Raw genomic sequence first — 12,378 nt, forward strand, 5'->3', positions numbered from 1 at the left:
TGGCAGGCGACGGTAGCAAGTGACACGCTCAGGGCTTCCAATGATTCTGCATTATGGTGAGTTGAACTATTCAATTTTATATTACAATGTAATAATAGAAATAATGTGCTTCAATCATCCTGACACCATATCAACAATGACGCTGTGATGATTGCAGCGCCAACACCAGCCATTGCCCCGACAAATTCCCTGCAAAATTTTCTGCCAGTGCCCCTCCCGAGACTAGGCTCTGGATCCGCCCCTGCCCGGCAGTAGAGCGCCCACGTGTCCCGGATTACCTGGGATTGCCCCTCAATTATGATCTTTGTCCCATGTCCCTGGCACTTTCATTCCGGGACAATACAATTTCTTTTGGTGGTATTTGATCACCTCTGCGGTTTTTATTTTTTGCGCTATAAAGAAAAAAAGAGCGACAATTTAGAAAAAAAAAGCAATATTTTTTTACTTTTTGCTATGATAAATATCCCCAAAAACTAAATAAAAAAACAATTTTTTTCCTCAGTTTAGCCCGATATGTATTCTTCTACATATTTTTGGTAAAAAAAAAAAAATCGCAATAAGCGTTCATTGATTGGTTTGCGCAAAAGTTATAGCGTCTACAAAATACGGGATAGTTTTATGGCTTTTTTATTATTAATTTTTTTTTTTTAGTAGTAATGGCGTAATGTGTGTGTGGGGGGGAGGGGGGCGGCATTGAAGGACCCGGCCTTGGGGCGGCAAAAGGAATAAATCCGGGCCTGGGGGCGGACTGACTGGTCGGTCAGTTCGGCTGTGGTCCGAGGGCCCGGCTGCTGCAGGGGGCCTGCCAGCGCCACCTACTAAAACTCTCAGGGCTCCTTTGGGCCCCCAGCAACCATCTTTTCGGGCCCACCCGGGGGCCCCAGCGCTGCCTCGGAGGGAAAGGGGGAGGGTGAGCACCGCACAGAGTGGGGATGTCCCGCTTACACTTCGACCGCTGTCAACCGATGTCCCGCCTCATGGCTCCTTTGACAGACGTCACACTGGTCCAATGCCAGGGGACGTGTGACATCTGGTGGTCAGGCTACATTATGGGCACAGGTGGTGAGGCTGCATTCATGGGCACTGTTGGTGAGGCGGGAGCCATGCAGCAACAGAGGACGCGGGAGCCAGCCAGCCACAGAGGATGGGGGAACCAGCCACAGCTACAGAACCCATAGTTAAGGTAAGAGGAGCGCTACACAGTGCCAATTTATTTCTACTTTGTGAGAGGTTGGGGCAGGGGTGAGAGTCATGGCACAAGGAGGGGGTCCCGTGAGGACCAGAGTGAATGAAGGTGTTCACTGTACACTCTGTTAGAAAGAAGCCCCCCTCCAGGTCCTATTAGACTCCTTTGTAGTCTCTGGAGGTAGCAGTTCTGGAGAGGGGTCTCTCTCTAACAGCAAATCTCTAATGGACACCATTAGAGAGAGAGACCCCCCCAGGTCCCATTAGACTCTGTTGTAGACTCTAATGGGGCCTGGAGGGGATGCTTTCTAACAGACTGTCTAATAGATACTGTTAGAGAGAGACCCCCCTCCTGGTCCCATTAAAAAAAAAAGGCAGAAGTTGTACTTTGTGCAAGATGTAGGAGTGGGGTCAGGGGCAGATCATGGGTGGGGTCATGGGTGGGCAATGGGTGGGGCCTAGGGTTGCCACCTTTTCTTCAAGCCAGACCTGAACACTAAAGCCCCTTTCAAGCGGGCTTTCTAATCAGGTCCGCCTGTCAGTTTTTCAGGTGGACCTGAATGGAGCCTCCATTCACCTCTATGGAGCGGCGGAGTGGTAGTGGCAACATGTCCGGTGACACCCGCTGCTATGTGATCCGATCCTGTCCATGAAATCCAGATGGATGGTGACCCTATTTTCCATCCGACTGGCGGATCGGAATGGATGAAAATGGAGAACGGGGCCCTGACAGGTCTGTCTCAGCACAATGAGCAGATACAGACCTGTTATCTGCCTGCTCAGCGGGGATCAGCAGATCGATCCCCTGCTGAGCAAAGTGGAGTCCTCCGGCAGGATCGCTCGTGTGAAAGAGCCCACTAGCGTATGGCACTGCACTTGCTTAACTCGACCCATTCAACTGAATGGGACTGTGCGGTAACCATACCTCCCAACTTTTGAACTTCAGAATGAGGGACACCTGAGGGAGAAAGTGACCTGCAGTGGGCCAAAATGTGGACGTGGTAAAACTCTTAACAATGGGCAGAGCTTAAGAGACGTGGTTACACAAAACCCGGGCTTCCTTTTACCCATAAATTAGCGTTAATTGCTTTGTCTGAGCCTACCTCAACCAGGTTCCCGTCCGCCATATAGTCAAATGATGGCTGGGCGGGACCTCTCTAGTTCTGGGAGGACGTCCTTCCATTCTTGCCGTGCATGTGCGTGGTGATCGATGGTAAACTGTGTCCGTAGGACATCACCGATCAGTGTAAAGAGCCAATGACAGCAGCTCTTTACCACATGATTGGCTGTGTCCAATCTCAGCTGATCACGTAAACACATTTGCTGGTTATCGATATTCCATTCCTCACTCTGTCACAGCGTGAGGAGATAGCTGGTAACCAGATAGTATGAATGGGACATCTACACTGATAATCAGTGCAGCCCCAACATACCTCATCAGTGCTGCCAATCAGTGCGAATCAGTACTGCCTATCAGCGCTGCGTATCAGTGCAGCCTCCTCAGTCCCTCTTCATCAGTGCCGCCTATCAGTGCCTATTCATCAGTGCAAGCTGAATGTTTATCACAGACCTCAGAGCAACGCAGCATATAAGAGCCCTGTCCCTCCTCCTGTTTATGTACAGGAAAGCATCACAACTAGGGGGCAGGAGGTGGCGGGTTCAGCCACTCTACACTGTGTGAGAGGCAGCCGGCCGTTAGAGATGCCGGCTGACAAATCGAGATGTGTAGCCATGCAGGACCCCAGACACACAGTACAAGCGTGGACAGATCTTACTGGTGACCATGGCTTCTGCACTCCTGCTGGGTAAGTTCCTTGATCCAAGTGCCTACCTGATTCCTACACTGACCTACCTGTCCACTACACTGACCCCTACACTGACCTACCTGTCCACTACACTGACCTACCTGACCTCTAAAATGACCTACCTGCCCACTACACTGATCTACCTGACCCCTAAAATTACCTACCTGACCCCTAAAATTACCTACCCGTCCGCTACACTGACCCCTATATTGACCTACCTGACCCCTGCACTGACCTAACTGCCCGCTACACTGACCTACCTGACCACTATAACCTACCTGACCTCTACCCTGACCCACCTGCCCACTACACTGATTTCCCTGTCCCCTTCACTGACCTACCTGCCCACTACACTGACATACCTGACCCCTGCACTGACCTACCTGACCACTATAACCTACCTGACCTCTACCCTGACCCACCTGCCCACTACACTGATTTCCCTGTCCCCTTCACTGACCTACCTGCCCACTACACTGACATACCTGACCCCTGCACTGACCTACCTGACCCCTAAGCTGGCCTACCTGACCCCTAAGCTGACCTACCTGACCCCCCTGACCACTACACTCCTTCCTGCACTACTCACACTACTGACTACTCTCCCACACCAACACAAGGTAGATCGGTGGATTTCACTCACCACTCCAGGCCAGGATTCCATGAAGATCATACATAGATGACTGCTATCCCCCAGTCGCTCCTCCATATCCCCCGGAAGTCGGGAACTCTGCCAGCAGCCGCCGTACGCTCGCCTGCACTGAGCACCACTCGGGCCACCCGTGGCACGCACCTGAAGGAATTATGGGGAACAGTACAGGCTGGACCACTGGAGTCCCTGGGTGGGGGAGATGCTGCAGAGTCGGCCTCATTGGAGGTGTACGGTGACAACAGGGGCTGGAGCCTGGAGGAAGTCACTTTTGGGACAGCAATGGCAGTCACAGCAGCACAAGATTGGAATGAGGTTGCTTACATACAGGGGAGAGAGCACCGGCTGCCCACCCCCACGCTACACCACTGGGCTGGCTGACATCATCGACATTTGGCAGTCCATGGAAAATCGAACGGGCTGCATCAGTTTCATTCCGGGACACTGTATTGTCCCGGAATGCAGGTGCCCAGGACCCAGGACAGAGATACCAATTGCGGGAAAGTCCCGCCAATTCAGGGACGGTTGGGAGGTATGCAGTAACTGTGTGCAATGCACATGGCTGCAGCACAGTGGCATGGGATTTTAGGGGTTAAAAACAGGTGGTGAGGAGCAAACATAACGCTTCTTCACCACCTGTCAAATACTTAAAAAAAATGATCCACTGTGGTTTACTCTTTAGAGTGCTTTGCGACTTCGTTTGGGGGACAGTAAAAAATAGAGGTTGAGCTGTGTTTTTACTGCTACCCAACTTTTCCTCTTACACTGCAAAGGCAGCAGAGGGGGGGGATGTGCACACGCAATAGCCAAAATGCTTTGCATCAGTGTGGCAAAAATGGTCTGCACTGTTGGGTTCAATGAGCAGTAATGCCTGCTGAATGTGGCCCATTTAAGTGAATGGGGGTTTCCTGCATCCGTGTGCAATGCATTCAGTTGCAGGGTGCTGCTGTGGGGTTTAAACAGGTGGTGAGAAGGTGATATAACACCTCCTCACTGCCTGTCAAATTCCCTCTGAAGACAGAGGGCAACACATGTGTAAACGAGGCCTGACCCTAGGTTCACACATATGCAATGTGGGAACCAGCGCAATTCCATATGGCTGAACTCGCATTGCACAGATATCAACTGCGATCGGCACAGCAGTGCGGGTGCAAATCACATGCAATGTCTGTGTTTGCACAAATGTGAACCCGGGGTAAGGCTGTTCAGCCATGCCAGTATATTCTGTGGAGTAACCTCTTGTCTGCAGCAATTCCAAAAAACTTCTGCTCAGCTGGGGGCCAGGAGAAGCAACACTATTTAACCTCCCCGCCCCATAACCCCCCCCACGCTCAAGTGCTTACTTCCTGTGGTGATCTAGACTGTGGTTCTGCAGTCCATCTGCTCAGCTGGTGGAGGAACATGAGTAGTTAATGTTATCAGGCACAGGTTCTTATCTTTATTCAGCAGTTCCCACAATCTAATCTGAGTCCCAAAGTCAACTTCTATACAGATCCATCGGGACAATGTATTTGCCGGGAACTGCAGCACAAGGATTACTCCGCCTGAGCCCGAAAATCATCAAATAGTCCCGATGGGGAATCCTTGTGCTGTGGTTCCTGGCAATTACATTGTCTGGTGGATCTGTATACAAGTTGACTTCTGGACTCAGATTAGTTTGTCTGAACTGCTGAATAAAGATAAGAACTTACTTCTGATAACATTAACTACACATGTTCCTCCACCAGCTGAGCAGATAGAGCACAGAGCCACAGTGCAGTCGGAATCATGTGTCCAGGTACCAGGTGGAAGGAGACATGGACACATGATTCAAAACCCGTACTGTCCAGGTGAATCCCAGACAGGTGGCAACCCTATTGGGGCCTGACGGGGGGCCCTTGCTTTATTTGGTACGGGGGCCCTGAGTGTTGTCAGTCTGCCCCTGAACATAACATAGAACTTTTCAATCCAAGCTGCAGAGTTTAAAACCCTTTCATGACTAAGCCTATTTTTGAAATTTGGTGTTTACAAGTTAAAATCCGTATTTTTTGCTAGAAAATTACTTAGAACCCCCAAGCATTATATATATTTTTTAGCAGAGAATGTAGAGAATAAAATGGAGATTGTTGCAAAATTTTTATCACACGGTATTTGTGCAGCAGTGTTTTAAACGCAAATTTTTGGGAAAAGGGACACTTTCATGAATTTTAAAAAATCCAAACAGTAAAGTTACCCCAATTTTTTTGTATAATGTGAAAGATGATGTTTATAATTGCACGCACTCGTGGAATGGCGACAAACGGTACCTAAGAATTTCCATAGGTGACGCTTTAAATTTTTTTTACGGTTACCAGGTTAGAGTTACAGAGGAGGTCTAGTGCTAGAATTATTGCTCTCGCTCTAACGATCTCGGCGATACCTCACATGTGTGATTTGAACACCGTTTACATATGCAGGCGCGACTTCCGTATGCGTTTTTTTTGCTGTGCGAGCTCGCAGGGACGGGGGCGCTTTAAAAAAAAAAATGTTTTCTTATTTATTTTATTTATTTTTATATTTAAAAATTGTGTTAAAAAAAAAAAAAATTTTTTTTGCTGACTTTTATTGCTGTCACAAGGAATGTAAACATCCCTTGTGACAGTAATAAGTGGTGACAGGTACTCTTTATGGAGGGATCGGGGGGCTTTTTTTGCACTTCAAAGTATTCAGATCACCGATTCTGAATACTGTGTATTTTTTTAAAACCGGCGCCATTGGCAGCCGAGTAAACGGGAAGTGACGTCATGACATCGCTTCCGCGTTTTTACGATTAGGAGGCTGGAACGAAGCCACCCACAGCTTCGTTCCAGTTCACCCCCAGCTGCCGAAGGCAGCCGATTGGTCACCGGGCCTCCCGATGGCACGGGAGGCCCGGTAAGAGCGGCGGGAGGTGGCGGCGTCCCCTCCCGCTCCTCCGGTATAACATCGGTTGTTATACTCGGGTAGCCGATTGCCCGCTGTAAAGAACTGTACCGGGATGATGCCTGCACCTGCGGGCATCATCCCGGTATAACCCCAGAAAGCCGAGTACGCACATCTGCGTACGCTCGGCGGGAAGGGGTTAAGAATATGTGTTTTCATCAAGCTGGCCTGACCTGGTGAATAGAATCTCTAATGTCTGAGCCATATGTAAATATCATGCTGGTCAAGATATACACTACATTACCAAAAGTATTGGGACACCTGCCTTTACACGCACATGAACTTTAATGTCATCCCAGCCTTAGTCCGTAGGGTGTGTCTATGGGAATGTTTGACCATTCTTCCTAGAAGCGCATTTGTAAGGTCAGGCACTGATGTTGGACTGGAAGGCCTGGCTTGCAGTCTCCGCTCTAATTCATCCCAAAGGTGTTCTGTCAGGTTGAGGTGCAGGCCAGTCTTCTACTACTTTCTACTTTATTAGAGGTAACCCCGTGAAAAAAGTCCCACTAGAGGAATCGCACTCCTTCAGGGGGTGCTTAGGTTTAGGTGCAGGCCAGTCAAGTTCCTCCACCATAAACTCATCCATGTCTTTATGGACCTGTCTTTGTGCACTGGTGTGCAGTCATGTTGGAACAGGAAGGGGCCATCCCCAAACTGTTTCCACAAAGTTGGGAGCATGAAATTGTCCAAAATATCTTGGTATGCTGACGTCTTAAGAGTTCCCTTCACTGGAACTAAGGGGCCAAGCCTAACCCCTGAAAAACAACCCCACACCATAATCCCCCCTCCACCAAATGATTTGGACCAGTGCACAAAGCAAGGTCCATAAAGACATGGATGAGTGAGTTTGGAGTGGATGAACATGACTGACCTGTCCTGACCTCAACCCGATACAACACCTTTGGGATAAATTAGAGCAGAGACTGTAAGCCAGGCCTTCTCATCCAACATCAGTCCCTGACCTCACAAATGTGCTTCTAAAAGAATGGTCAAACATTCCCATAGACACACTCCTAAACCTTGTGGACAGCCTTCCCAGAAGAGTTAAAGCTGTTATAGCTGCAAAGGGTTGGCCAACTCAATATTGAACACTACATACCAAGACTGGGATGCCATTACAGTTCATGTGCTTGCAAATGGAGGTGTCTCAATACTTTTGGTAATATAGTGTATGTCACCTTAAGTAAGGGGTCCACCATGGCCCCTGAAACGTCTGTGTGTTATGGTTTGCTCTGCATATTTGTACATTGCTCTTGCAAAATGACCCCAATAAGTTGATTGGTTGGTTGAGTGCTGGATCTCTCTTCTATATTCTGCGTACGATGATGTCTTACAGGTCTTACTATTTAGCCTAACTGATATTTTATGAATATAAGCCAAACATTTTAGCCACTAGGCTGGTGATTTGCTACAAAGCATGGTGGGAACAAATAATTGGCAATGATCTAAAAAACATCTGGTCACTGCACATCAACTGAAGGGATGCCATTGTTCACTTTTTAGCTGAAAAGTAAACACAACCTTTAAGCCTGATCGTTGTGTGGATCATTGATAACAAGATGCAACATATTTTGCATGAATCATTTATTACAAAATGCAAAGTCTTTGGTAACATTGCAGCCTGATACCACATGGAAAACATTTTCCCTAACTATACGTATGCAAAAAAAAAATCCAGAATAACCATAACTCATTTAAAAAATGCCCCTACCCCTCTTATAACACCTATGCTGATTAGCCTTTGTAAGAAAGATGTAAATACTTACCTGTTTTCAGGCCTCTCCGGTCTGGCCGTGATCTGGCTCCCCTGTGTCAGCCAGCAGCAGCTGCAGGGGAAGACAACAATGGGCCATAGGAAGCCTATGGGTGACGATAATGCTCCCAAGCATTGCCAGCCATTGTCGAGCGCTCTCTCTTCTCCTCTGCAGCTGGTGCTGGCTGACACAGGGGAGATCACATGACTGGACCAGAGCGGGTTGAAAATAGGTAAGTATATATTTCTTACTTAGGCAAAGGTGTTAGGAGGGAGGATGGGAGCATTTTTAAGATTAGTTAACATTAGTTATTAGTCCAACAGACTCAGTAACGCTATGCATTGAAAATCTAATAACAGAAAACTGAATAAAATTACAGTAAAACAGTAAAGTAATTTGGTCCGCAAGTGTTTTACAAGATGAGCAAACTTTTAAAATAAATTTTACCTTGATAAACGAGCGCGGTCTTGCAATGCGAGTAGCGTCATGTCACAACAGAGTATTATAAGGCTCCGTTCACACAGCCGTGACTTGGGATCTGACTTGTGAGACTTCAAGTCATGTGACATGTGACATTCCATTTTAGTCAAGGAAAGCTGTCTTAATTAGCACTACTAAAGTGGCTCCAAATTTAGAAAAGGTTTCTGTACTATTTCAAGGCGACTTCTATCCGACTTGTGCCCATAGACTTTAATGGAAGTTGTCTCTAAGTTGGATCCTTATCTTAACCACTTCAGCCCCGGAAGGATTTACCCCCTTCCTGACCAGAGCGTTTTTTGCGATTCGGCACTGCATCGCTTTAATTGACAATTGCGCGGTCGTGCGACGTGGCTCCGAAACAAAATTGACGACTTTTTTTTCCGACAAATAGAGCTTTCTTTTGGTGGTATTTGATCATCTCTGCGATTTTTATTTTTTGCGCCATAAACAAAATAAGAGCGACAATTTTGAAAAAAAACGCATTATTTTTTACATTTTGCTATAATAATTATCCCCAAAAAATATATAAAAGAACAATTTTTTCCCTTAGTTTAGGCCGATCCGTATTCTTCTACATATTTTTGGTAAAAAAAAAAAAAAAAAAAAAATCGCAATAAGCGTTTATTGATTTGTTTGCGCAAAAGTTATAGCGTTTACAAAATAGGGGATAGTTTTATGGCATTTTTATTAATAATTTTTTTTTTTACTAGTAATGGCAGCGATCAGCGAATTTTATTGTGACTGCGACGTTATGGCGGACATGTCGGACATTTTTTTACACATTTTTGGGACCATTGTCATTTATACAGCAATCAGTGCTATAAAAATGCATTGATTCCTGTATAAATGACACTGGCAGTGAAGGGGTTAACCACTAGGGGGCGGGGAGGGGTTAAGTGTGTCCTAGGGGAGTGATTTCTAACTGTCAGGGGGATGGGCTGGTGTGTGACGTCACTGATCTCTGCTCCAATGACAGAGAGCAGAGATCAAGTGACACTTGTCACTAGGCAGAACGGGGAGATGCTGTTAACAACGGCATCTCCCCGTTCGTCCTCTCCATGAGGCGATCGCGGGTATGCCCGCGGCGATCGAGTCCGCGGGACCCGCGGCCCGACTCACGGAGATCGTGGCAGGCACGCGCACACACGGCGGCAAATTCAAAGTAACGTACAGGTACGTTACTTTGCGCAGCCGTGCCATTCTGCCAACATAAATGTGCAGGAGCTGGTCGGGAACCGGTTAATTGATGTGATTTGGATCTGACATTACAGGAAGATTACCCAGGCATTCCCTGAAGTTGCCTCGAAGTTGCCTTGAAATTGCCTTGAAGTTTCCTGGCAAAGTCATGCCGGCTTTCATGTCGCGGCAGTGTGAATCGTCTCTATTATCTTATATAGTCTGAAGCTCCTGAAGTGCAGGTTTATTTGTTTTTATTTTATACAGTACACTTTATACTGTATTTTGTATTGCTGTAATCATTTTTATATGAATAAATGGTTGTGGAACGAATCATCTGAGTTTCCATTATTTCTTTTGGGCAAATTTGCTTTGATATAAGAGTGCTTTGGATTACAAGCACATTTGCTTGCAATCCAAGGTTTTACTGTATTATAAACATAAAAGCAGCTGATTCTATAAAGCCACAGTATCATACCTCCCAACATTTTGAGATGGGGATGAGGGACACCTACTACCAAACGTATGTAGGCAGAGGACACGCCCCCTGTCACACCCCCTTAAAGGAGAATTAACCAAAAAAAGTTTAATCAAATCCACAAGGGCTTTTTTTTTTACCACTACTATTTCTTTATATTGGCTTTTAAAATTTACAAATGCAGCAATTTAGAAATTGGAGGAAAGGTTTTGAAAGATAAAAAGTGCATTTTATATACAACTATATAGATCAGATCAAAATGAGGGACAAATGAGGAGGAAAGAGTGACAGAGGGACATTGCTCCAAATCAGGGACTGTCCCTCGAAATCAGGGACAGTTGGGAGCTATGCAGTATGCCAAAACTATCATTTTTACCAAATTATGCTTCTACAAATCTGCAAGAAAAAAATGCGAGTTGAAAATTGGGGCACTCTTCTAAAAGAAACAGTGTGTAGACTGCCAAGCAGCACAATGGTTATGGTATTGTTTCCGCAGACACGACACATCTCTGACCCGATGAGCTAAGTACAGCTTGCAGTGCAGGCAGGCGTGTCATGTGACCCACTTTACCATAAGGACCCTGTTTAAGACCATGATTACAATCAGCCTATGGGGTTGATGACGTTCTCACACATGTAGTTTGCGGAATGCTTATTGGTATAATACATAGAAAAATCATATATATAAATTGCAAACCATTCACAATGTTATACAACAATGTAGCTCAGATAGTATTTTCAAAACATCAATGCATTTCATTGCCAAGAAAAAAATAATAATATAAAATTCTATTTGACTTCAAAAGGGATGGTTATGAAACATCAGACAGAATGCATTGCTGTGCCAGTGATGGAGACAAAATAATGATTTCATGATAAAATGAAAAGACAAATGAGATACAGATATACAACTACGGACCTGTTATCTGCTGGGCTCTGCCTGTACTCTGACCATCCACATCCTCCATACTGCAGTAGCTGTGGCACAGCCTGGCACTGAGAGAGGATGGAGATGGAGGGGAGACAGAGGGTAACTAAGGTAATATGGAAATTGTCTGCTAGATCTGTATGCAGCAATGAAAAAAAAAAAAAGAGAAGTGGGGATGTAAAAAGAAAAGAAAATGGTAGGAAGATCAGTGGTACAGCAGGTAAATGACAGAGAATGAGAGAAGAGACTTATAATGAGAAAAAAAATCAGCTGCAGACAGAAGAAATGAGACAGAGCAGAGTGTTAGGTGGTATAGACAGCCAGGCATGGGGACAAGGGATTGGAAGAGTGAGCAGATCCAAGGAGGAGTCTGCAGGCAGGGAGGAAGGATGGAGTTGCTTCTCATTACAGGCAATCCTGCATCTGAGCCTGCATTCTTCTATTTTCTCATTATTGTTAGAAAGCTTTGGTCTTACTGTTGTACTGACAGATCATTTTAGTGCTGGCGTATTTAGCATACGTATATATTCCAGATCACGCGGTGTTTGGCACAAACCATCTGTGTCTCTGAAGATGGCCATATACAGAGAAATCTTTATACTTGAAAATACAATATTAAATGGTACAAAGTCTCATACAGTCTCACCACAGAGAGAACACAGACAATCAAACTGGTAGACCTGCATGTGTATTTTAAATGATATGACAGTTTAGAACAGTGGTTCCGTTCTAAGCCCAACCTTTTATTTTCACATGTATAAACCATGGTAACCCACTTCCAAATATTGTACCCCTTGGCAACCCATTTACATAAATTGTACCCTTCAAATTAGCAAAATGTTTGTAATTATTATACAGTAGCTGCTGTTATTTAAAAATGATATGTTGTAATTGAGAAGAGGAGATTAAGGGGGGATATGATCAACATGTACAAATACATAAGTGGTCCATATAGTGAACTTGGTGTTGAGTTATTCACTTTA

The 12,378-nt window shown here is 45.7% G+C and overlaps 1 protein-coding gene across 5 annotated transcripts in view; it reads right to left on the bottom strand.

Moving 5' to 3' along the window:
* The window catches only part of CCDC136 (coiled-coil domain containing 136), a 121,173-nt gene extending 109,409 nt beyond the window's left edge, over positions 1 to 11,764 (bottom strand). For 3 of the 5 annotated variants that reach the window (XM_073619335.1, XM_073619336.1, XM_073619334.1), the window contains exon 1: positions 11,387 to 11,759. In XM_073619335.1, coding sequence (XP_073475436.1) covers positions 11,387 to 11,435 — 49 coding nt within the window. In that variant the 5' untranslated portion in view covers positions 11,436 to 11,759. Of the gene's footprint in view, positions 1 to 11,386 lie in introns of all 5 variants that reach the window. The other 2 variants (XM_073619338.1, XM_073619337.1) reach the window with 2 other exon arrangements.
* Between the last annotated feature and the right edge of the window lie 614 nt (positions 11,765 to 12,378).

This window comes from Aquarana catesbeiana, linkage group LG03, assembly GCF_042186555.1.
Source record: "Aquarana catesbeiana isolate 2022-GZ linkage group LG03, ASM4218655v1, whole genome shotgun sequence".
In the NCBI taxonomy this organism is placed as follows: domain Eukaryota; kingdom Metazoa; phylum Chordata; class Amphibia; order Anura; family Ranidae; genus Aquarana; species Aquarana catesbeiana.